At 56.6% G+C, this 24,506-nt stretch overlaps 1 protein-coding gene across 1 annotated transcript in view; it reads right to left on the bottom strand.

The window, feature by feature from the left end:
- LOC144950993 (exosome RNA helicase MTR4-like) overlaps window positions 1–23,691 on the bottom strand; it is a 120,648-nt gene extending 96,957 nt beyond the window's left edge. The window contains 18 exon segments of the mRNA XM_078881207.1: window positions 4,426–4,461; window positions 4,464–4,550; window positions 4,552–4,581; window positions 5,479–5,604; window positions 8,536–8,637; window positions 9,998–10,108; window positions 10,283–10,362; window positions 11,378–11,509; window positions 11,752–11,854; window positions 12,865–12,963; window positions 13,188–13,312; window positions 13,616–13,706; window positions 14,173–14,347; window positions 15,933–16,045; window positions 16,965–17,027; window positions 18,344–18,410; window positions 20,499–20,636; window positions 23,489–23,691. Coding sequence (XP_078737333.1) covers window positions 4,426–4,461; window positions 4,464–4,550; window positions 4,552–4,581; window positions 5,479–5,604; window positions 8,536–8,637; window positions 9,998–10,108; window positions 10,283–10,362; window positions 11,378–11,509; window positions 11,752–11,854; window positions 12,865–12,963; window positions 13,188–13,312; window positions 13,616–13,706; window positions 14,173–14,347; window positions 15,933–16,045; window positions 16,965–17,027; window positions 18,344–18,410; window positions 20,499–20,636; window positions 23,489–23,613 — 1,803 coding nt within the window. The 5' untranslated portion in view covers window positions 23,614–23,691.
- Between the last annotated feature and the right edge of the window lie 815 nt (window positions 23,692–24,506).

Raw genomic sequence — 24,506 nt, 5'->3', positions numbered from 1 at the left:
TCCAAATCCCGCTCGCGTCGGCGACAGGCCACAGCGAGGGATAATCCACCGTCACACTTCCTATGATCACTGTTGCATTGCTTTCATGGCTTTATTTTGGTGATTTCGAAAAGTGTATTGGATTAGCCATGTTTGTTTGGTGTAGTACAGAGTTAAGACTGATGGCCTTAATCTAAGTTGTCTTGTGGTTGTTGTTGGCTGTTTGACTTGCATCCCACTGGGATTTTTGCACACAGCGTTGGCGTACGGTGTTTTTTTTTGCAATATTGTGCCGTCTTTTCTTGGATTTTCTGTTTGCACTCAGTTACATATTCACTTCAAGATGTTTTTTGTTCATGTTTTTTTTTGTTGCGGTTGCACCCGATTCAAGAGCCGAATGGCTCACAGGGCTACACCTAATACATGAACTTGAACCGCCGCTCGGGTGACGCGCCCGGCCACGGCGGGCACGGCGATTGGCGCGGGCAACGCAACGGGCAATCATCGCCATCGTCACTTAGGGGGCAGGGGCAGCTCCACGTGACCCCAGCCGACCCCCCCTCCGCCCCCCAGTCCCACCGCCCGCTGTTGTCAATGTGCCGCTTTGTGTTCGACAACAATGGAAGATCGCCGCGCGTGCGTCTGTCTCCAATTGTCACTTCCGACACCGCGCCCCCCCCCCCCCCGTGTCACCCCACGCGCCCTTCAACCTCGTGACCCTGCGGGGGGGCGGCCGGGGTTGTTGTTGCTACCGCACGAGACCCAACGAGTCACGGCTGCCCCTCCAGCACGCAGCTCGTTCGGTGATAAGCGGGGGGGGGGGTGGAAGAGCGAGGGGCGAGGGGAAAAAGTCGTGACAACCCCTGCCGCTCCCCCCATCATGATTGAAAGGAGCGGCTCTCTTTGCGCCAGTGCCAAGTTGGTTTTGAGGATAAACAGAACGCGCTCGCCCGCACGCTCTGGGATCCACCACGACCCCCGCCACGACCCCCACCACGACCCCCACCACGACCCCCACCACGACCCCCACCCGCACGCTCTGGGATCCACCACGACCCCCGCCACGACCCCCACCAAGACCCCCGCCCGCTCGCCCGCCCGCTCGCCCGCACTGGGATCCACCACGACTCCCACCACGACCCCCGCCCGCTCGCCCGCCCGCTCGCCCGCCCGCACGCGGATGGGTCCACCACGACCCCCGCGCTCGCACGGCGGCCCCAAGACCCACGCAGAGCCACGCGGACAAAGATCCCCCAGGTAGCCGCTCACGCACTGCTGCTGGGGGCAAGTGCTTCGACGGCGCGGCGCACGAGAGGCCGCTGTGGCTAGGAATGAGTGGAGCCAGGTGAGAGGGGGGAGGGGGCAAGGGAGAGGGGGGCCAGGGGAGAGGGGGGAGGGGCCAGGTGAGGGGGGGAGGGGCCAGGTGAGAGGGGGGGGGCCAGGTGAGAAGGGAGAGGGGCCAGGTGAGAGGGGGGAGGGGCCAGGTGAGGGGGGGGAGGGGGCAAGGGAGAGGGGGGCCAGGGGAGAGGGGCCAGGTGAGGGGGGGAGGGGCCAGGTGAGAGGGGGGGGCCAGGTGAGAAGGGAGAGGGGCCAGGTGAGAGGGGGGAGGGGCCAGGTGAGGGGGGGGAGGGGGCAAGGGAGAGGGGGGCCAGGGGAGAGGGGGGAGGGGCCAGGTGAGAGGGGGGAGGGGTCAGGTGAGGGGGGGGAGGGGCCAGGTGAGGGGGGGGAGGGGCCAGGTGAGGGGGGGGAGTGGGGCCAGGCGTTGCCGTGGGCCACCAGACCCTTTGGTGGGAATCTTTTTGCGAGGGTGGTGGGGGGGGAGGGGGATAAAAACCCCGCAGTCAGCATTTCCCCGGCGGTTAATAAACACGGGGCGACTTTAAACAGCAGCAGGAAGGAAAATAAACAGGGGCCTAAACAAGTGCGTTTGACAAGCATCTCCCCGAATGTTTTGAGCGTCTTGATGGGGGGTGGGCGGTCACGGTGAGCTGTAGAGTTGCTGGGTGCGTGGCGGGTAGCGCTACGTAGCGCTACGAACCCGGCGACCCGGGTTCGATTCCCGCTCACGGCCAACGCACGGTGATTATCTGAACCGGTCCTGGGCCTCCCCTAGGTCGACTCTGCCTCAAATGAGGACCCGGCACGGTGTGTAAACATCGCCACTGGGGAGACAAAGGCGGTCGGGCGTGGAGCTGGCCACCCACCCCCTCGTGTGCCGTGCCGGCCTTCGTAGGTGCTCGCTAACAGCACTTGCCCCTACAGCCTGTTACAGGCTACACGGGGGATCTTTGTCTTTGTTCATCGCTGCACACACACTTTCTATGCACACACACAAACAAAGGTCCACATCAACTCACACAGACAAAGACTTAAAGCTTTCCTCGTCGAAACAAAAAACGACGACTTCCCCTTTTTGCTGAAGACGACCGCTTGTGTTGCGATCGAAACGTCATCGCTTTTTTGTTATTTTTTAAAATTTTCTTTGAACCTATCCACGTGACTTTACCGAAAGACCCAAAGAACGTGAATTCCTGCAGTCACGAAAACTTTAAGTCAAAATATAAACACACACAAACCCTCAAACCCACACCATATGCACACACTATGCACACAGACTCAAGTACTTCTAGTTATTCATTAATAAACGCGTAACTCTCGTCACCTAGGCTCTCACGAGTGTGCAATGTTCCTGAACCCTCCTACACAAAGGCAAAGATCCCCCGTGTAGCCTGTAACAGGCTGTAGGGGCAAGTGCTGTTAGCGAGCACCTATGAAGGTCGGAACAGCACACGAGGGGGTGGGTGGCCAGCACCACGCCCGACCGCTTTTTTCTCCCCAGTGGCAATGTTTACACGCCGCACCGGGTACTCATTTGAGGCCGAGTCAACCTAGGGGAGGCCAGGGCCGGTTCAGATAATCGTCACCGATGTTGGCCGTGAGCGGGAATCGAACTCGGGTCGCCAGATTCGCAGTGCAGCAAATACACACGCGACACACACTCACGACACTCACACTACACACTCACACGCTCAACTAGACACACACTCCAAAGACACTCGCACACACACACACAACTCCAGGCCAAGCAAACGGCGATGATGATGACGATGACCATTACGGCGGCTGCTTCAGTCCGTGTGGGCGAAGTCAACTTGGAGAAGCGAGAGTTTGGGGGGAGCGTGGTGGTGGAGGGGGTGGGTGGTGGGTGGGTGGTGGGTGGGAGGGGGACGTTGTTGTTGTTGTTGCCGCTGCAGCCGGAACTTTTTCTGCCGAAACCGAGAAACGGAAACGACTCCCCCCCCCCTCCCCGTAGCGAGGGGGGGGGGAAGGCACCGAGCGACGTTGGCGAGCGGTGCCCCCTGCTGGGCGGAGACACCGAGTCGCTGCGGTCGCTCGCCGCACCTCGCAGAGACCCCCCCCCCCCCCCCAGCCTCCCGTCCACAGCCCGGACGACGATGACGACGATGACGACGACGACGACGACGACGACGAGCCCACGTCGTTGAGCTATCATCTGCGACGGGCAGGTCGCTGGTCGCTTCCAAACAAACAAACAAAGGTGCCGCGGAGCTCAGGGGGCTCTTACCCGGTAAAATAGGAAAAAGTTTTGGACAGCGGTTGTGGGGTCAGCGGTTGTGGGGTCAGCGGTTGTGGGGTCAGCGGTTGTGGGGTCAGCGGTTGTGGGGTCAGCGGTTGTGGGGTCAGCGGTTGTGGGGTCAGCGGTTGTGGGGTTAGTGGTTGTGGGGTCAGCGGTTGTGGGGTCAGCGGTTGTGGGGTCAGCGGTTGTGGGGTCAGCGGTTGTGGGGTCAGCGGTTGTGGGGTCAGCGGTTGTGGGGTCAGCGGTTGTGGGGTCAGCGGTTGTGGGGGTTAGTGGTGGTGGGGTCAGCGGTTGTGGGGTCAGCGGTTGTGGGGTCAGCGGTTGTGGGGTCAGCGGTTGTGGGGTCAGCGGTTGTGGGGTCAGCGGTTGTGGGGTCAGCGGTTGTGGGGTCAGCGGTTGTGGGGTTAGTGGTGGTGGTGGCTACAGCCGTGTGGCCTTCTCTGGATGCCCAGAGATCACAAAGCATCGGCCATCACGTCTCCCTGGCCCATGCTGCACGCACAGGGGGGAGGAGGAAGAGGAGGCGGGTGGCGGGGGGGGTGGAGGCGGAGGAGGGGGGGGTGGAGGATGAGGGGGGGTGGAGGATGAGGGGGGGTGGAGGATGAGGGGGGGGTGGAGCGGGAGGAGGTGGGGTGGAAGAGGAGGGGGGATAGGGGAGGAGGAGGGGGGTGGAAGAGGAGGGGGGGAGGAGGGGGGGGTGGAGGAGAAGGGGGGGAGGAGGGGGGGTGGAGGAGGACGGGGGGGGAGAGGAGGAGGGTGGGGTGGAAGAGGAGGGGGGAAGGAGGAGGAGGAGGAGGAGGAGGGGGGGGTGGAGGAGGGGGGGGGTGGAGGGCGAGCGAGCGACTCACTTGTGGACTCGATGTCGGGAGGGCCTTGTACTGCTGGGATACTGGCAGAACGACTTCTCCAGCATGTACTCGGGGTTGATCTCCTCGACGCGCAGCAGGTTCAGCACCATGTTGTACGTCAGGTGTGAAGGCGCTGTTCAGGGGGTCCGGCAACCCCTGGGGGAACGGGGGGCACAGGTGATGGGGGGAGGGAGGAGGAGGCGTCAAGCAAAGCCGGTCCGTCAAGAGACAAACCGTGATTTTAAAGATTTTACTTCTCCAGGAAAGCCACGCTGAGTTGGTCAGGGTTCCTTTTAAGGAGGGTGCCTGTTGCTGCTGCACAAGCGGCGGTTCGCAGGCGCGGCAAGCCGCGGTAGTTTTGCAGTCGGGAGGCGATGCCTGCTCAGAGTTCCACCACCGGAACAAATTTGCAGGTATTTTTAAAAAATTGTATTTCATTTTGGTGAATTTGGACCCTTGGACCCACGGCCTACACCGGCGATGACCCGGCGTGGAATGCAGGTGGTCAGAGAGCGGCGCTGACTCCACCGAGAAGCTTCATTCGGCTCAACTCCAGCCGCATGGCAGAGCGGGTGGGGGAGGGCCGCCAGCGCGCTCTGCTGGGGGTCACGGGGTGTAGCGCCGTGATATCCGCTTCTGGGGGCTGCTTTCAAACACCAAGGGTGGCGCAGCACTCGACCAGAGAGGCAAATGGATTCTTTGGGTCTCACGGGGGGAGGGGGGGATCGAGAGATCTTATGAAACTTCGTGCGATCTGCCAACCGCGCGCCTCCTACAAATGGCAAGTTACAGACTGGCGCACATCTCGCACATAACCACCATCACTCCCACCATCACCACCATCACCACCATCCACCACACCATTACTACCACCACGAACATCACCACCACCATTACTACCACCACCCCTCGCATCACCCCACCGTCATTACCACCACCCCCACCATCACCACCATGACCATCACCATCACCACCACCCCCACCACCGCTGCCGCTGCCATCACCGCCACCACCATCACCACCCCCACCACCCCCACCACCACTTTGTCCCACCTTGAGCAAGGCCTTGCCGATGGCCGGGTTGAGTTTCTCGTCCACCATGAGGATGACAATGCCGCGATCGTCCATCCCGCGGCGTCCCGCTCGCCCCGACATCTGGATATACTCGCCCGAAGATATCTGCCGCGAGAAGATGGTGGGGGGAGGGGTGGGGGGTGGGGGGGCGAGGCAGACGCGCACAAACGCACGTTCGGGCAAAATCACGGCACGTTCCGGATGACGACGACCGGAAGCTGTCGAGGCCATCGGTGTCAGAATAAATGTTCTTGTAACTGCGGGAGGAATATTCTTTGGGTCTTTCGGTAAAGTCCCGTAACGTTCCGATCGCAACACGCGCGTTCGTCGTCAAATGTTCGTCGTCAAATGATGACGAACGTGTGTTTTGCGATCGAAACGTCAAAGTTTTTTGTTATTTTCTTTCAACCTATCGACGTGACTTTACCAAAAGACCCAAAGAACATGAATTCCTGCAGTCACAAAAGCTTTAGGGGCACGGGGTCGGAACGTTCCAAACAAACAAACAGTACACAAACCACAGCAGCAGTGCAAAGTACGAGAAAGGTAAACCAATCACCCAGACACATACAAATACACCAACTAAACCATCGCTGCCCTACCAGGCCCCGTCACCGAGGTTATTAACTTGTTTTCCCGAAGCGACCTGCCCACCACCACAAACGATGATGGCCGCTAAACAAATCGGGCCCCAGTCGTTTGGACATTAACAGGAGGAAAATTATCGACATCATCTCAAAGCGCACGTTTACCGAATGTTGGGGGGGGATGTAAAAAACGGGCAGGGTGGCTCGGTGGGTAGCAGAGAGCGCGGCGTAGCCTGCCGACACGCCGTGCCAGCCCGCACGGCCACACCGACATTTCTTGAACAGGGAAATTGAGTTGCCCGGGTCCAGCCGTTTCAATATGGGCGGCAAACATCACCAATTGTGGCAATTTGTTTGGGTTTCTCCCCGGTGATGGGACTTTGTCGGATAAGGGGCACGGGGTGACCAATAAGGTCTGAATTGGTCTGTAATAAGGTAGGGTTCTGGTAAGGAGTTTACAGGTTTGTAGTGGTGTATAGTAGTGTAGTGTATAGTGTAGTGTAGAGCAGTGTAGTGTATAGTAGCGTACCTGTCAACCCATATGGGTTTCCACGTATTCTTATAAGGAAAGAAATTGAGTTTTCAGGTCCATACGGCGTACAGCCGTTTCAATTGGGCAAACAAAATGTGTCTGTGTTTGTGTGTTTCTCCCTTGTGATGGGAGTTTAGAGGATGAACGTTGAGATTTATAAGGGCACCGGGTGACCAATACGGTCTGCATTGGTCAGTAATAAGGTAGGGCACTGATAAGGGGTTGACTGATCTGTAGTGGTGAGTGTACTAGTGGTGAGTGTACTAGTGGTGAGTGTACTAGTGGTGAGTGTAGTGGTGAGTGTACTAGTGGTGAGTGTACTAGTGGTGAGTGTACTAGTGGTGAGTGTACGAGTTCAACGCGACGGCAACTTCACGCTCAAATGTCCCTCTTCGTCGTACCAATGGCATCTCTACGAGAGCCGTCCTATCGTGCGCACCTCCACCATCAGCACGGTTGGCTACGTACGGTGCGAAAGAAGTTCACCATACGTACGCACGTAGAGTCACGGCCCACCGCCCCCCACGGATCAACACGCGAGGGGGGCTGACGGGGCAGAGCCGATGCCATCAGCGGAGGGTTTCGACCCCCCCTCACGCAGCGTCGACAAGAGGAGCGGGCGAGCGAGAGGGCGAGCGAGAGGGCGAGCGAGAGGGCGAGCGAGGGGGCGAGCGGGGCGAGCGAGAGGGCGAGCGGGCGAGCGAGAAGGCGAGCGAGCGGGCGAGCGAGAGGGCGAGCGACGAGGGCGAGCGAGGGGGCGGGCCGCCTGCCACCCGCCGGCCGATGGGCGCTGCCTCGCTCCTCAAATCGAGTTAAAGCCCCACGCGGCGAGGAAACCGCTCGTTTACTCATTATGGGCGGGGGGGGGGGGCAGTGGTTGGGGAGGAAATTGATCGTTTCGACTCGGGAAGGGGATAGTTGGGGGGAGGGTAGGGGGCAATTGCCCCACGCACGCCTTCATTTTTTTGTTTTAAACTAACCGTCGATAAGGCAAGACGACTAAATGGCCATTCAGCTGGACACGGTTAGCAACGGGCAGCGAGGCCTTTCCCTCTCCCGACAATTGTCAACTCGCGACGCCGCCGTTGCCGCGCGGGGGTTTCGCTCGCTCGCGAACAATCCGAGGACCGCCAACACGAGAAGCACCGATTCATCATAGTGGGTCGCGCGGCCCGAGATCTCGGCGGCCGTAACCCCCCCCTGGCACAACGTGAAAATATTATCTTGTTAAACAAGTGAGGAACTGACGCTCTAACCCATCCCCCCACCCACCAACCACTCTCTCTCCCTACCTCCGAAAGGTGTTAATCAAACGCAAACAGTCGCACGGAAAATATCCTTCACCCGCGGCGGCCTCGCAGTTCCCCTTCCACGGCGGCACGCTCCGACCTCTCTCGCGAGGTCGTCTCCCTCGCCGCCTGCCCCCCCCACGCCACCGCCGTTTTCAAATTGAGACGAATTCCAGAGCGCAGAGGTGCGGTGTGGGGAGCTGCGGCGATTGTGGTGGTGGTGGGGGCCGTCCTACTCTCCCCGCTAGACCGCACGACCACCAACTTAAACTATTTTTTATTTTACCAGGTTGAGGCCCACTGAGCTGTGTAGAGGCTCTTTTTTTTTCAGAAGCGACCCGCCCAACACAAATGAAAAATCAACGAAGTGGCTTATAGCGTGGAAAGGTACATTGCTCTAAAACGCGTGGCGATGTCGATTCTAAATGTGGGGGGGGGGGGGGGGAAAGCGGAGGGAGCCCGGAGAAAAATCCACGCGACCACGGGGAGAGAGACGCCACAAACTCCAAATATACAGCAGCGGCAGCAGGCATCGTCAGGGTCGGGATCGAACCCACGACCTCCTGTAGACCGGGCGAGGTCGTTCACATCTCGCCAATGTGGCACCCACCGCCACAGCCCGACCTACCCAGCGGAAGTCCTTGCCGTCGAACTTGCGCGCGTTGGTGAAGAGCACCGTGCGCGCCGGCATGTTGATGCCCATGGCGAACGTCTCCGTGGCAAACAGCGCCTGCACGCACACACACACGCACACGCACGCACGCACGCACGCACACGCACGCACGCACACACACGCGCACACACGCACGCACACACACACACACGCACGCACGCACGCACACACACACGCACGCACACACACGCGCACACACGCACGCACACACACGCACACACACACACACGCATGCACGCACACGCACGCACACACACGCGCACACACGCACGCACACACACGCACGCACACACACACACGCACGCGCACGCACGCACGCACGCACACACACGCACGCACACCCACACACGCACGCACACACACGGAAAGAGAAAGCTTTAACAGTCTGTTGGGGCACCTATGAAGACCGCCACGGCACACGAGGGGGTGGGTGGCCAGGGGATTTGTTTGTTATTGTGACCGCGTTTTTTGTTATTAATTTTTGTTCAAATTGCGGTTTGCTTCATTGCTGCGCTTTCTTTTGATTTTCAGTGAGCCAGAGGTCAACTCCTGCGACTGAGACTCCTACATCCTGGGCTCTAGAGTTCCCACCTGCAGGTTAATTAAAATCAACTTGAACTCACTCGCTCAATCACAACTTCTAACTCAATCATTCACCCACTCACCCACCATCTTGCCCACCCACCCATTCATCCACTCACCCACCCATTCACCTGCCCATTCATGCCCTCACCCACCCACCCACCCATTCATCCACTCATCCACTCATCCACTCATCCACCCACCCACCCACTCACTCACTCACCCACTCACTCACCCACTCACTCACCCACCCACCCACCCATTCATGCACTCATCCACCCACCCATTCATCCACTCATCCACTCACCCACCCATTCATGCACTCGCCCATTCATCCACCCACCCACTCAACCCACCCCACTCACTCAACCACCTATTAACCCACCCATCCACTCATCCACCCACCCATTCATGCACTCACCTACCCACCCATCCACTCACTCACCCACCAATTCATCCACTCAATCATTCATCCACCTACCCATCCACCCACCCACCCATCCACCCACCCACCCACCCACTCATTCACGCACTCACCCACCCACCCTATTCATGCGCTCACCCACCCACCCATCCACTCACCCAAACACCCACTCACCCATTCACCCACCCACTCCACTCACTCACCCACCCACCCACTCACTCACCCATTCACCCACCCAACCTTTGCGCATGAGACTCGCACCTCCGATCAGCACGGTTGGCTACGTACGGGTGTGAAACGAGCTCAAACATGCACGTACACACGTACATGCAGACTCCTACATCCCGGTCTCTTTGAGCTCTCACCCAGGTTCAACAAATTCCCCGTGAGCTCGCCGCGGCCTCGCCTCACCTTGATGAGGCCCTCCGAGAAGAGGATCTCGATGGTCTCCTTGAGGATGGGCAGCAGGCCCCCGTGGTGGATGCCGATGCCTCTCCTGAGCAGGGGCAGCACGTGCTCCACCTGCGACGGGACGCACGGATGTTTGTACGGATGTAGAACTTCTTTCGCACCGTACGTAGCCAACAGTGCTAATCAGGGTGCTGCTCGTGGCCTGTACTCGCAGCAAGCGTGCCGATAAAAGATTGAGGAGGTGAAGCCCACGGAGCTCCCTCTCTCTCTCTCTCAGTCTCTCACCTGCGGCAGTTTCTTGTCCTCGTCGGACAGGCAGTCGATGGCGTTGGTGAACACCTCATCCACCAGCTTCTTCTCATCGTCTGCACCCGACACGGTGGGGGGAGGATGTTGGCGGTGAGCAACGGTTGAGCGGCGGTTTCACAAGCAACGGTGAGAAACACGGCGAGACGACCCGCAGCCACGTCCGTCTACGGATCCCAATCGGCTCGGGCCGCCCCCGTGAACCACGTGACCTTCTGTCTGTCTGTCGTGCGGGCCTCTACGTCCGCAGCCTCAACTCTCCTGACCGCCGCGCTCCCGGTCTCTCCGTTCCTTCTCCGCACTTTTCCATCTCACTTCCCCCACTCCGTCGCTTCTCTCTTCCCTCTCTGCCGTCCCCTTTCTCTCCATCCTCGATTCTACCCCACCTCCCCGTGGCGCGGAGCAAAAAAGGTACGAAGCCCCGAGATCCTTGTTACAAAGCACCTGGCGGTGCTGCTGCCGTGTTGGCAGTGGCGGCACAAGCACAGCCGACCATTAACACAGGTAGGAACAGTTCCACACTGCCCACCAGGGATTATTTGTCTGTCTGTGTGTCGTGCATAGCCACGCCCTCGATTTGTATTTCATAGAACGCTTCGGGCGGGCTCAGCATCACGTGACGCGCCGTCCCTCGCAGCTTGCGCCGCGTGACACGGACCGCACGAATGCGCCGTCCAACCAAGTTCCTACCTGCCCACTCCGAAGGAACTTGTTCTCGTTCAGTCAACGCCGCGTGTGCGTGTGCGGGGAGAGCGGTCGCGTATCGGTTAGCAAGCTGCGTTTCAAACCCGGCGCCACGAGTTCCATTCTCGCTCACGGCCAACACCCAGTGACGATCATTTGAACCGGTGCTGGGCCTCCCCTAGGTCGACTCGGCCTCAATTGAATACCCGGTGCGGTGTGTCAAAAACATCGGCACTGGGGAGACAAAGGCTTGCCACCCATCCCCCACGCGTGCCTTTCCGGCCTTCATACGAGCAACTCGCTCAAAGCAGCACTTGCCCCCAACAGTCTCTTAAGGCTACGTGGGGGATCTTTGCCTGTGCGTGTGTGTGGATTTAAACGCGGCCGCACCCGTGTTGAAGTCCAGCTTGGTCATCTGCATGGCGTAAGCCTCGCAATCTTTCTTGCTGAAGCTGAAGATGATGACCGGCTGGAAGTTCCTCTCCATGATCATCTTGACGATCTTGAACACGTTGCAGGGGCCTGCTCTCGGCGTGGGGGGGGGGGAGGAACGACGGGAGGAGGGGGGGGGGATGACGACGGCGCGTGGTGGCGTCGTTTCTTGCGGCGGAAGCACGGAATGCGACGAAACCGCGACGTTTCAGAAAATAAAAACGACCGTTCCGCACTCCGCGAAATCGAACTCGGGCCGCCGGGTTCGTAGCGCGGCTCGCGAAGCGCTACGCCACCGCCCCCCCCCCCTTCCCGCACGCAAGCGGACTCACCCTTGGTGCCCCCCTTCCGCCCCTTCTGGTCGCCCTTGGCCAGGTCCCCCATGTCCCGCAGAACCTGCATGGCCGAGCTGAAGTTGTCCTCGCGGAATTCACCCTTGGGGGCGGTGGTCGGGGAGGGGGGAGAGGCGGCAGGCACAGAGACATAAGTCGGGGTGAGAGTGAATCGTCACTCGCACGACAGCCGAGCCGGTGGTGGAAATTCTACATCCCTACGGCGGGGGTGGGGGCGGCGGGGGGAGCCAGAGGACGACACTGACCAAATCTTTACTCAGGCGTTGAGGCCTACGTCGAAATCTCCCACAATGCAGCACACATCGTCGGGGCTCGGAAGTGGAGCAGGGCTGAGTCTGGTTCGTGCGCGCATGGGCACCCATCACGAGTTACGGTCGGTAACAAGGCTGCGGGCGCGGCGTTGTAGCGTACTCCCGTGCTCCCGCGCCTTTTGCTGTCCGCTTTAACCAATCCACTTTGTCCAATTCGTGCAACGTTCGCCATCGGCGTGGGGCGGACGGCCCCCCCGTCCAAGAGCGGACTGGCAAGCAGTCTGGATCCAGGATCAGATTCCGTGTGGCTTGGAGCAAGGATTCATTTCAGTTCAGACCCAACACAGCCTGGATAAATGATGGGCCACCTCGGTGAGCTATCATTTGTGGTAGAGGTCGCTTCTAAAAAATATGCTAATAACTCAGTGGGCTTTGCCTGGCAGGATGGGGATGGTTTAGTTGTGTTTGTCTGGGTCTGGGTGATTTGTTTAACTTTTTTGTACGTAGCACTGCTATCGTGGTTATTGAACGCTTTGTTGTTGAAACGTTCTGACCCCGTGCTCCGACTGGACATCTGTGATACATCTTATATAAAAGATCTTGACAGCTCAGTGGATTCCTCCTGCAGTTATAAATACATTTATTCCGATGAAGGCCAATTACATCGATTGATTTCCATGGAAAAGCGTTAGCCTCCCCGCGCCCCCACCGCCTTGCCCGCGTGAATCTTTCTCCGGAAATCCCCGAAAATCCGGATCCGGTGCCGCCCCATCACCACCGAGCCGCCCACGCAGTCCGGCGGCGCCGTCACGCGTGGCCGTAGTTTACAGCGCTCGCTCACGTTCTCGTCCAAGACGAGATGGAGGCCGTCACCGCCCGCCGGGAAGATGTAGTGCTGCAGCGGGGTGGGGCGGTAGTCCGTGTAGACCACGTGGCACGGCTGCACGGGGACACGGGGAGGAGGAGACACGTGGTGGAGGAGGACAGAGAGAGAGACGGTGATGTCACGCCCACCTAGTGATGAATGGTGGCTGCTGTTGTGCGTGTGTGATTGTGCATGTGGGAACACGTGCGTGTGTGTGTGTGTGTGGGGAGCAGCAGCGGAGGGCGAGGAGGAGGAGGGGGGGGCGGAGAGGAGAGGTCAGCCAGGCGAGTGTCGCTCACCTGGACGTGGAGGTGGCAGATCCACTCGGCGAACTGGCGAGCGTTGGGGATGGTGGCGGACAGGAACACGTAGTGCACGTTGTTCGGCAGCAGGATGATCGTCTCCTCCCACACCACGCCGCGCTCTACACCAGGACAAAGATCCCCCACAGAGCCTCAAGCACACTGTTGGGTCAAGGGCCATCAGCGAGCGCCTGCGTACCGTGTTGGCCTTCGCGAGCGGGCGGGTGGTCAACGCCACACCCGGCCACCTTTGTCTCCCCCGTGTACACAGCACAACGATTCCCCCATGCGGCCTACGCACAGGCTGCTGGGGCAAGTCCTATCTGCGGCACAGCTCCTAGGCTCATGAGGCCGCACGCTCGTGGCCTCTGGGTCAACTCGGACACACGCGAGCGACCTCCGGACTCGCGGGTCACCGGCCGTACCTGCGTCCCTCATGTAGTGGATTTCGTCAAAGATGACCCAGGCCACCTCTCGCATGACCTCCGAGCCCCTGTAGAGCATGCTTCGCAGAATCTGCGGAGAGACGGCGGGGGGCACGGGGAGGTGGAGCAGAGTGACGGTCACCAACGCCAACGGCTTTCGTTTCTTCGGCAAGGGCTCGACGGAGCATCGAGGGATCCCTTCACCGAGAGGGTCGTCACGGCCTGCGCCGGCGTTTGGCCAATTCGCTATCGGGGAGGAAAGTGGAGCACCTGGGGAAAATCCACGGGGGGGGGGGGGGGGGGGGGGGCGATCAGGCCTTGGGCCTGCGCTCGTGGTCAGGGCCCGACATTATCTAGTGCTGTGGTCAGGGGTCAGGGCTAGATAACGTCGGGCTCAGGGTTAGGGGTAGTTCAGGCGTTACTGCTCGTTGCAAGGGTCAGTGTTAGAGCTAGGCTCAGGCTTAGCCGGGTAAGCTTATGTCCAGCCACTAGCGCCGCCCGTGGCCGCTTATGCCGAGGCCAGAGAGCCGGTGGAAGGATTTGGGCGCCGCGCCCACCTCCGTGGTCATGATGAGGCAGGAGGCCGTGGGGTTGATGGTGACGTCGCCGGTCATGAGGCCCACGTCGCGGAACTCCTCGGACATCTCGCGGTACTTCTGGTTGCTCAGCGCCTTGATGGGGCTCGTGAAGATCACTCGCTGCTTCTCGCGCAGCGCCAGCGCGATCGCGTACCTGAGCGCCGGGGAGCGGCGGGGCGGGGGGGGGGTGTAGGAGGACGACGCTTGTTAGACATTTCTACTTTATGGCAAGTCCTCGCTGAGAGCGTGGCGGTGTTCCTTCCACCCGGCAACGCTTTCCGCTCGACGCGGAATGCTCTCCGCGCGTTGTGTTTGTATCGTTTGTTGTCGTCGTAACGTTCCGATCGCCCTTTCCCCGGCCGGACAAGTGTGGGGGGGGAATTAAAGAGCTTCACAGCTCATCGGATTCCTCCAGTAGAAATATTACGATTCTGTTACTTTCTGGAGCCGCGCGGATAAGCGCGGAATGATACGGTAACGCTGGAGGCGTACCCCCAGTTATTTGTCCTGCCATCTTTTCAGGAACGCATCTGCCGCTTTAAACGAGGGCTCGCCGTTTGCCGACACACTCGTCGTTGTGCGTCGAGATCCACACACACAATTTACTTTTGTAATTTACAAAACTAAAAAAAACTATCAAAATATTTTGTTATTTTTACCAGGTAAGGCCCACTGAGCTGTACACAGCTCATTATTCAGAGGCGGCCTGGCAATTGCAAATGATAGCTCAACGAAGTTGCCTTATCACGTGGAAATTTATAGCAGCGGCCAAATGCTCTAAACGCGTGGCGACGTTGATTCTAAATGTGGAGGGGGAAACCGGAGGGCCCGGAGAAAAATCCACGCGACCACGGGGAGAGAGAGAGACACCGCAAACTCACAATATACAGCAGCAGGCGTCAGGGGATCGAACCCACGACCTCCTGTATAACAGGCGAGGTAGTTAACATCACCTAGCCACTGTGGTGATGATGATGAGAGAGAGACGCAGACTCCAAATACACAGCAGGCATCGTCAGGGTTGGGGGTCAAACCCACGACCTCCTGCTTACCCAAGGAAGTGGCTAACCGTCATAACGTGGAAAACTGAAGCAGCAGCCAAACACTTAATTTGGAGCTTTCGTGACTGCAGGAATTACTCTTTGGTTCTTTCGGTAAAGTGACGTATAAAGTGAAAATACTGAATTAAATACTAGCATACGACGTTTCGTTGCAACACAAGCAATCGTAATCAGGTATAAATGAAATAGCAACACAAATCTAGAATGCATTCTCAGGAAGAACGTAATCAACCAGGTAGGGTGTTGACTGTTATGTTATCCGACTCTCTGTTGTATTACATTACATTTAAATTTCGATTTAAAGCTTTCGTGACTGCAGGGATTCATCTTCTTGGTTCTTTCGGTAAAGTCACGTAGAAGGGAAATAATAAAATAATAATTATGTTTTATTTGTATTATTTCCCTTCTACATTACATTTCTAAGTATACTAGATTTGTGTTTCTATTTCATTCATACCTGATGACGATTGCCTGTGTTGCGATCGAAACGTCGTATGCTAGTATTTAATCTATTATTTTCTCTTTATATGTGACTTTACCGAAAGAACCAAATAGCAGCAGCCAAATACTCTACGAACGCGGAGGGGGGAAAAACCCGGAGGACCCGGGAGGCAATTGGATCGGCGCGCTCGACCGAGCCGATCTGCGTGGGGCGAGCGCCGAGGTGGGGAGACGTACTCGGCACACACGGTCTTGCCGGCCGACGTGTGCGCCGACACGAGCACCGAGTGTCCGTTGTCGAGACACGCGATGGCCTCGCGCTGGAACGGGTCCAACACGAAGGGGTACTCCTGCACGCGGGGGAAGGGGGGGTGAGGTCGGGGGGGGGGGGGCACGGGGGGGGGGAGCAAAAGTGGGGGGAGAGACGGTAACAAGCGCAAGCGACGAGGGTGTTTTTTGTGTCCCCCCACCCCCGTCCGTCCATCCGTCCTCTACGGCGAGCGCCGGTTGTGGCCGGAGCGGCGCGCAAACAGGTAGCCGGCACCACCGCGAAGAAGGCGTCATGAAGAAGGGCCATTGCCCGAAACGTCGTCTATTACATTGATTTGTATGAACGTGTCGAGCGTTTATGTCATTAGTGCAGCAGCAGCAGCAACAGCAGCAACAGCAGCAGCAACAGCAGCAGCAGCAGCAACAGCAGCAGCAGCAACAGCAACAGCAGCAGCAGTAGCAGCAGCAGCAGCAACAGCAGCAGCAATTGCAGCAGCAGCAACAGCAGCAACAGCAGCAACAGCAGCAGCAACAGCAGCAGCAATTGCAGCAGCAGCAACAGCGCTTCGTAATGTGTCACGCCCTGGTGGGGGCGAGCACGGCAGGTGCGGTGTTGAACTTCTTTCGCGCCGTACGTAGCCACGGTAGCTAGCAGATGTTAACTACCTCGCCTGGTATGCAGGAGGCCGCGGGTTCGATCCCAACACCGACGCCTGCTGCGTAATTAAGTGGCGTTTGAGTGCGATTCTCTCTCCCGGAGAAAAATCCACGAGGAAAAATCCACATTTAGAATAATGGCGTTTAGATGATTTGGCTCCTGCTATGAATTTCCACGTGACGATGAGAAGCCACTTTCGTTGAGCTATCATTTGCGGCCAGGTCGCTTCTGCAAAAAGGACATAAATCAGTGGGTCTTACCTGGTTAAAAAAAATGTTTTTGCTTAGTGCGGCGAACCACGAGGCTACCGCGGGTGGGGGTGGGGGTGGGCGAGGGCTTACCTTGGCGGGAGGACCCACACGGGGCTTCAGGGGTGTGTACTCCTCGCTGGCGGGAAGGGCCACCTGCGACGGGCAGCGGAAAGAGTTGCGTTTCAAGTTGCGTCGCACGCCCTCCGTCAAATCAGCCGTTCACGAGGCTCCCCTCGCTTTGCGGTTTGTGCAATTGTGCGCGAACGGGGCTAATCCACTTCGAGCCAAACGTCGCGATGCTTCGTGGCCACGCGGTTGGGCGTGGGGACAACATTGTGTGCGTACTACTCTACGAGCTACTCGGTCTCGCTTTGCGAGTCTCTTTTTGGTTCTTTCGGTAAAGTCACGTAGGTGAAAAAATCAAATAAATTAATTAAATCACGACGTTTCCACAGCAATTTTTATCTTGCTGTGGTTGTCACACCTGATGATGATTGCTTGTGTTGCAATCGAAACGTCGTGATTTTATTCATTTATTTATATTTTTTATTAAATTTTTTCACCTACTTGACTTTACCGAAAGAACCAAAGAATATGGATTCTTGCAGTCACGAAAACTTCAAATCTAGAATGAGTTTTTTTTGTTTGGAACGCATTGACTACTACGACTACCGCGTGAAGCCATCCCTGTGGACAGATGAACCTCCGCCATGGGAACGTGGAATTTCCGCCACTGGCTCCGGACTGCCAGTGGCGACAAGGGACCATCACGTGGTCGCTTGAGCACCGAGACACTTTTGTGTTTGTGATCGCTGCGATTCGCCACTCGTTCATTTTCATAAACGAATCGGTTGATCGCGGTCAGCGTTCACTCTCGCAGGGATGGGGATTCAGAAGCGCGGGACGCACTACAGACACGTGGGAAGGGCAGCCAGAACCGGTGCCAAAACAATTGGCCCAAACTCCGTGGTCAATTACTGGGACGTTTGGTCAATTCCGTGAATGAGCGTTTCATTACGACCGCGTGAGAGGGAGTTAGTTTCAGATTAAGGAGAACCTGGGTGATCAAAATGTATTCATCGCAGAGTTAGCAAAAATAATAACGCATCATGCCAGAAACAAACTGCTTCTCCGGGACAAGATTACAACAAAGTTGAACATCATGTCGGCAAACAGGCTTTAAGTGTCGCAAATGAAACCAGCCAGTGGAACATGACGAGGCCATCGAGCGCGACCAATTCACCCTTTCCCGGCTCCGACGACGTACGTTTACGTCATCAGTTTTTCTTCCGATTCCGTTCCGAGTTGTCCACGTCATCGGAACTGCTTGCGATTGCGTTCAAAATCGAATCCATTTCGAACGCAATCGCAAGCAACTGCAGAGACGAACGTACGGAGCGAGACGATTGGCCTGCGCAACCACAATGCCGGCCCAAGCACCCAGGCATCCGCCCGCACGATCCACGCACCTCGTGCAAGCAGCCCTCCAACGTCTCCACTTGCACCGTCTTCACCTTCGGCATGAGGTCCGACATGCTGCGGCACAGGGGGTTCAAAGTTCACGCGTGTGCCTCGAGGGACCGGGGGAAAAGCCTCGATTGGCGAGAGCGACCGACCCCGGGTGGCCAAGATGACAACAGCAAAAACAAGCCGAGCAATGCACAGAGAAGCCAAGATAATTCAAGAGAGGCGAGGAGACACGGACACTCGGAACACCAAGGGGTGTGTGACGATACAGAAAGACGGGAGACGTGGAGACAGATACAGTTAGCATTAGTGGTCAAGTTACTCCTGAAAAAAATAATGAATATTTAAAAATACTTTTTTTAGACACGCTTTAATGAAACGTACCGTACTAGTAATGGCAGAACTCCACGACTCCAGGAAGCGTCCCCGAAGCTTGCCATAATGTAAGGGACCGTGGTGATTTACAGCCAACGTTAGTTGAGCGTGGACAATTAGACCCGTAAAAAAGATTGTTTAAAAATATATAATTTGTATTTTAATGATACAAAATGGTATTGTCATCAGTATGACATAAGTATACCAAGATTGCAGTCGATACGACATTGGGAAGTGGCTAAAAATTTAGTGACAAGATTTGAGAATACGACAACAGACAGAGTGAGTTAAATAAAAGTGTTAAATAGCTCAGTGGGCCTGCCCTGGCAAAATAAAAAGTTGAGTTTAAAGTTCATTAATTTATTTATCTTTGATATACGTTGTACTCCTGACGACGATTGCTTGTGTTGCAATCGAAACGTTGTAAGCTATTATTTTATTTATTCTTTCTACGTGACTTTACCGAAAGCTTTAAATCGAAATTTATTCTGATTCTGCTACAACTCACGTGGAATCCCTCCCTCTCCTCACCTCCCACCATCCCTCTCCTCCATCCAATCCATCCGTTACATCCCTCTATCCACCATCTATCTTTTAGATGGTGGATAGAGGGATGGGTTGAAATCTAATCTCTTTAGAACTGCTTTTTGCTGCATTCGGTTTCTTGTCCTTCCCCCGCACCTCCGATGAGCACGGTTGGCTACGTACGGCGGTGCGAAATAAGTTCAACATATGGTACATACAGTAGAACCTCTGGTCACGGACGCTTCTGACCACGACCAAATCGGGTTCAGACCAAAAAATGTACAACAATTTTTGAATCTGGTCACGAACACAAACTCGGGTGACGATCAAACACGGCCGCGGCCGATTTCCCCTTCCGCGCCATTTTTTTGTAAGCGCCAAATTTCCTGTTGGTTGTTTACAAACAACACAAAGCGTAACAGCTATGTATATAACTTTTGTTATATAAAATTCCTAGTAAGATATTGATTTTGTGAGTGTAGTCATACCCCTCCCCCCTCTTTCAAGCCGTAATTTAGAGAGCGAAAGCGCTGAGTACGTAAATCGCTAACATGAGAACCCGTTAATCTCTTCTCGCATCATTCATAGGATGATGCGGTGAAGTAAACGTTCATACGATATTACGGTGATTGCATCCAAAAACAATACTGTACCCAAATATTACTGTTAACTTACTTTCAATAGAAACATGAATTGCTCTTATGAATATTTTCTCTCTCTCAGAATCGACCGACTGATGTAGCAGACGAAACTATAATCTTGTTGAACGATTTTAAACCTTGACGCGGCAATATTAGTTTTCTCTGTTGTTCAAGGTTTTCTCAGTGTTATTCAATGTTTTTACATTTAGTTTACTATTACACTGTGAATTATCTGGCATAATTAACTATTTTTGTGCTTAAAATCTTTAAAAAACAATATTTATATACAGTTCGTAGGAGTCTGGAACGGATTAATCGTATTTACATACAATCCAATGGGGAAATTAGGTTCGAGTCACGACCAAATCGGGTTGCGACCAAAGTTATGGAACGAATTATGGTCGTGACCAGAGGTTCTACTGTACACAGAGACCCATAGACTCGTCACACAGAGACCCATGGACTCGCACAGTTCAACGAACACAACACCACACGCATTCAGAATCAGAATCATTCCAATCCATCCATCCACATCCATCCCTCCCCGCGACGTCAATCAAATCTCTCCACCCGAGACCCTCAGGGTGGGGCCCACCAGGCCCCATGGTGCGCTCACTTGGAATCCTCCGAGAGCTTGATCTTCTTGCCGAGCGGGGCATTGTCCACCACCGCCGTCGGCTCGGCCTCCTCAACATCTCGCTTGCCTCGCTCCCCTCTGCCGTTCGTCCCGGCTTTCGAGCCGCGGACATTCCTCCTGGCAGGGGAGAAAACGCGGGCGAAGGTTGTTGATCGCAGAGCGATCCGTCCGGCCGCCAAACCCCCCCGAGGCTGGGCGCCACGGTGGCGAGGAGATGTTAGAACTACCTCGCCCGGTAAACAGGAGGTCGTGGGTTCGATCCAGACCCCTGACGCCTGCTGTTTATTTGGAGTTTGCGTCTCTCTCATCATCATCGTGGCTAGGAGATGTTAAATACCTCGCCTGGTATACAGGAGGTCGTGGGTTCGATCCAGACCCTGAAGGCCTGCTGTATATTTGGAGTCTGCGTCTCTCTCATCATCATCACGGTGGCTAGGAGATGTGAACTACCTCGCCTGGTATACAGGAGGTCGTGGGTTCGATCCAGACCCTGATGGCCTGCTGTATATTTGGAGACTGCGTCGCTCTCATCATCATCACGTTGGCTAGGAGATGTTAACTACCTCGCCAGGTATACAGGAGGTCGTGGGTTCGATCCAGACCCTGAAGGCCTGCTGTATATTTGGAGTCTGCGTCTCTCTCATCATCATCACGTTGGCTAGGAGATGTTAATTACCTCGCCTGGTATACAGGAGGTTGTGGGTTCGATCCAGACCCCTGACGCCTGCTGTTTATTTGGAGTTTGCGTCTCTCTCATCATCATCGTGGCTAGGAGATGTTAAATACCTCGCCTGGTATACAGGAGGTCGTGGGTTCGATCCAGACCCTGAAGGCCTGCTGTATATTTGGAGTCTGCATCTCTCTCCTGATCATCATCCAGTTGGCTAGGAGATGTTAACTACCTCGCCTGGTATACAGGAGGTCGTGGGTTCGATCCAGACCCTGAAGGCCTGCTGTATATTTGGAGTCTGCATCTCTCTCATCATCATCATCACGGTGGCTAGGAGATGTGAACTACCTCGCCCGGTATACAGGAGGTCGTGGGTTCGATCCAGACCCCTGACGCCTGCTGTTTATTTGGAGTTTGCGTCTCTCTCATCATCATCGTGGCTAGGAGATGTGAACTACCTCGCCTGGTATACAGGAGGTCGTGGGTTCGATCCAGACCCTGAAGGCCTGCTGTATATTTGGAGTCTGCATCTCTCTCATCATCATCATCATCACGGTGGCTAGGAGATGTGAACTACCTCGCCTGGTATACAGGTCGTGGGTTCGATCCAGACCCCGAAGGCCTGCTGCATATTTGGAGTCTGCGTCTCTCTCATCATCATCACGGTGGCTAGGAGATGTTAACTACCTCGCCTGGTATACAGGAGGTCGTGGGTTCGATCCAGACCCCGAAGGCCTGCTGCATATTTGGAGTCTGCGTCTCTCTCCTCATCATCATCACGTTGGCTAGGAGATGTTAACTACCTCGCCTGGTATACAGGAGGTTGTGGGTTCGATCCAGACCCTGAAGGCCTGCTGCATATTTGGAGTCTGCGTCTCTCTCCTCATCATCATCACGTTGGCTAGGAGATGTTAACTACCTCGCCTGGTATACAGGAGGTCGTGGGTTCGATCCAGACCCTGAAGGCCTGCTGTATATTTGGAGTCTGCATCTCTCTCATCATCATCATCATCACGGTGGCTAGGAGATGTGAACTACCTCGCCTGGTATACAGGAGGTCGTGGGTTCGATTCAGACCCCGAAGGCCTGCTGCATATTTGGAGTCTGCGTCTCTCTCATCATCATCACGTTGGCTAGGAGATGTGAACTACCTCGCCTGGTATACAGGAGGTCGTGGGTTCGATCCAGACCCTGAAGGCCTGCTGTATATTTGGAGTCTGCGTCTCTCTCATCATCATCACGGTGGCTAGGAGATGTGAACTACCTCGCCTGGTATACAGGAGGTCGTGGGTTCGATCCAGACCCCGAAGGCCTGCTGTATATTTGGAGTCTGCATCTCTCTCATCATCATCATCATCACGGTGGCTAGGAGATGTGAACTACCTCGCCTGGTATACAGGAGGTCGTGGGTTCGATCCCGACCGTGACGCCTGCTGTGTAATTAATACTGGACAAAGGTCCGGTTGATACCCGCTTGCAAAAACTTCCATCTCGGGCGAGCAACAACTCAACTAAAAGCTAAACTTCTTACTTTACCAGGTAAGGCCCACCGAGCTAGATAGTGTGGCTCTTTCTCAGAAGCGACCTGGCCACAAATGATTGCTCAGCCAAGTCGCTTTATAGCAGCCAAATACTCTTAAACGCGTGATGTTGATTCTAAATGTGGAGGGGAAAAATCGACGCGACCACGGGGAGAGAGAGACGCAAACTCCAAATACGCAGCAGCAGGCATCGTCAGGGTCGGGATCGATCCCACGACCTCCTGTACACCAGGCGAGGTAGTTAACGTCTCATAGCCGCCGTGATGATGATGAGAGACACGCAGACTCCAAATATACAGCAGCAGCAGCAGGCATCGTCAGGGTCGGGATCGAACCCACGACCTCCTGTACACCAGGCGAGGTAGTTAACATCTCATAGCCGCCGTGATGATGAGGAACACGAAGGAACACATCCATTGCCGTCATCATCTCGGACTGTAAGACCCCCCCCCCCCACAGCCCCCCTGTAGTTTCAAGCAAAATGTTTGCGTCTTATAATCCGGTAAACGTGGGCTCACGCGAGGCCGGATCGTCACCACGCCGCCGGTACCAGGCTAGGTGCGCACTTGAACCGGCGCGAGCGGGTTTATCCCCCCTCCCTCCCCGTGCCAGGCTAGGTGCACGCCGCCGACCACGCGTGGCAAGCGCAGTGCGAGCGACGTTACCCACCCACGTGGTCACGTGTACGCACTGTACACACGGATATCACTGTACGCGTGCCCGCGTGTGAGTGAGAGAAGCTGCAGTCGCGACTCAACTCTGCTCGGCCGCCGCCGCCGCCTCCTCTGCCTCCTCCTGCGGCTCCTCCTGCGGCTCCCGGGAGCCGCTGCGGAGACTCAGCCGCCTCGAAGACGGCGAAGAGATCATCAGCGAAGTCGGCCATCGCGACCAGGGCCCACGCAGCGGGTCTCAGAGCGGGCAGCCAGGCGCACGTGCTCTCCTATTGGTCGGCGCGCGGTCACGTGCTCCGTCTTTCCTCTCCCCTCCCTCCCCCCCTCTCCCCTCCCGCTCCCCCCTCTCCCCCCCTCTTCCCCCCCCCCTCCTCCCTCCCCTCTTCCCCCCCCCCTCCTCCCTCCCCTCTTCCCCCCCTCCTCCCTCCCCTCTTCCCCCCCCCCTTCCCCCTCCTCACTCCCCCCCCTCTCCCCTCTTCCCCCCTCCCTCCCCCCCTCCCTCTCCCCCTCCCCCCCTCCCTCTCCCCCTCCCCCCTCTTCCCCCCCTCTCCCCTCCCGCTCCCCCCTCTCCCCCCCTCTTCCCCCCCCCCCTCCTCCCTCCCCTCCTCCCTCCCCTCTTCCCCCCCCCCCTCCTCCCTCCCCTCTTCCCCCCCTCCTCCCTCCCCTCTTCCCCCCCCCCCTCCTCCCTTCCCCCTCCTCACTCCCCCCCTCTCCCCTCTTCCCCCCTCCCTCCCCCCCTCCCTCTCCCCCTCCCCCCCCTCCCTCTCCCCCTCCCCCCTCTTCCCCCCTCTCCCCCCTCCCCCCTCCCCCCTCCCTCCCCCCTTCTCCCCCCTCTTCCCCCTCTCCCCCCCTCTCCCCCCTCCCCCCTCTCCCCCCCCTCCCCTCTGCGGCTATCGTTACGATATCGCGATACGTGGAATTTCGATACAAAATGTAACAAAAAATCGCGATACAACGAAATACGAACTGCGATTATCGCGATGTACGGTGGAAGTATCGCGATATGCTCATGGCAACGATTATCGCGATATACAACGGCATCGCGATGTAACGTAGAAATCGCGATATGCGTTAGAATCGCGATACGATTATCGCGATATACGTT

Source organism: Lampetra fluviatilis, chromosome 3 (assembly GCF_964198595.1).
Source record: "Lampetra fluviatilis chromosome 3, kcLamFluv1.1, whole genome shotgun sequence".
In the NCBI taxonomy this organism is placed as follows: Eukaryota; Metazoa; Chordata; class Hyperoartia; order Petromyzontiformes; family Petromyzontidae; genus Lampetra; species Lampetra fluviatilis.
Note: the sequence above shows the minus strand (reverse complement) of the source record. Positions and strands in the feature narration are given on the sequence as shown.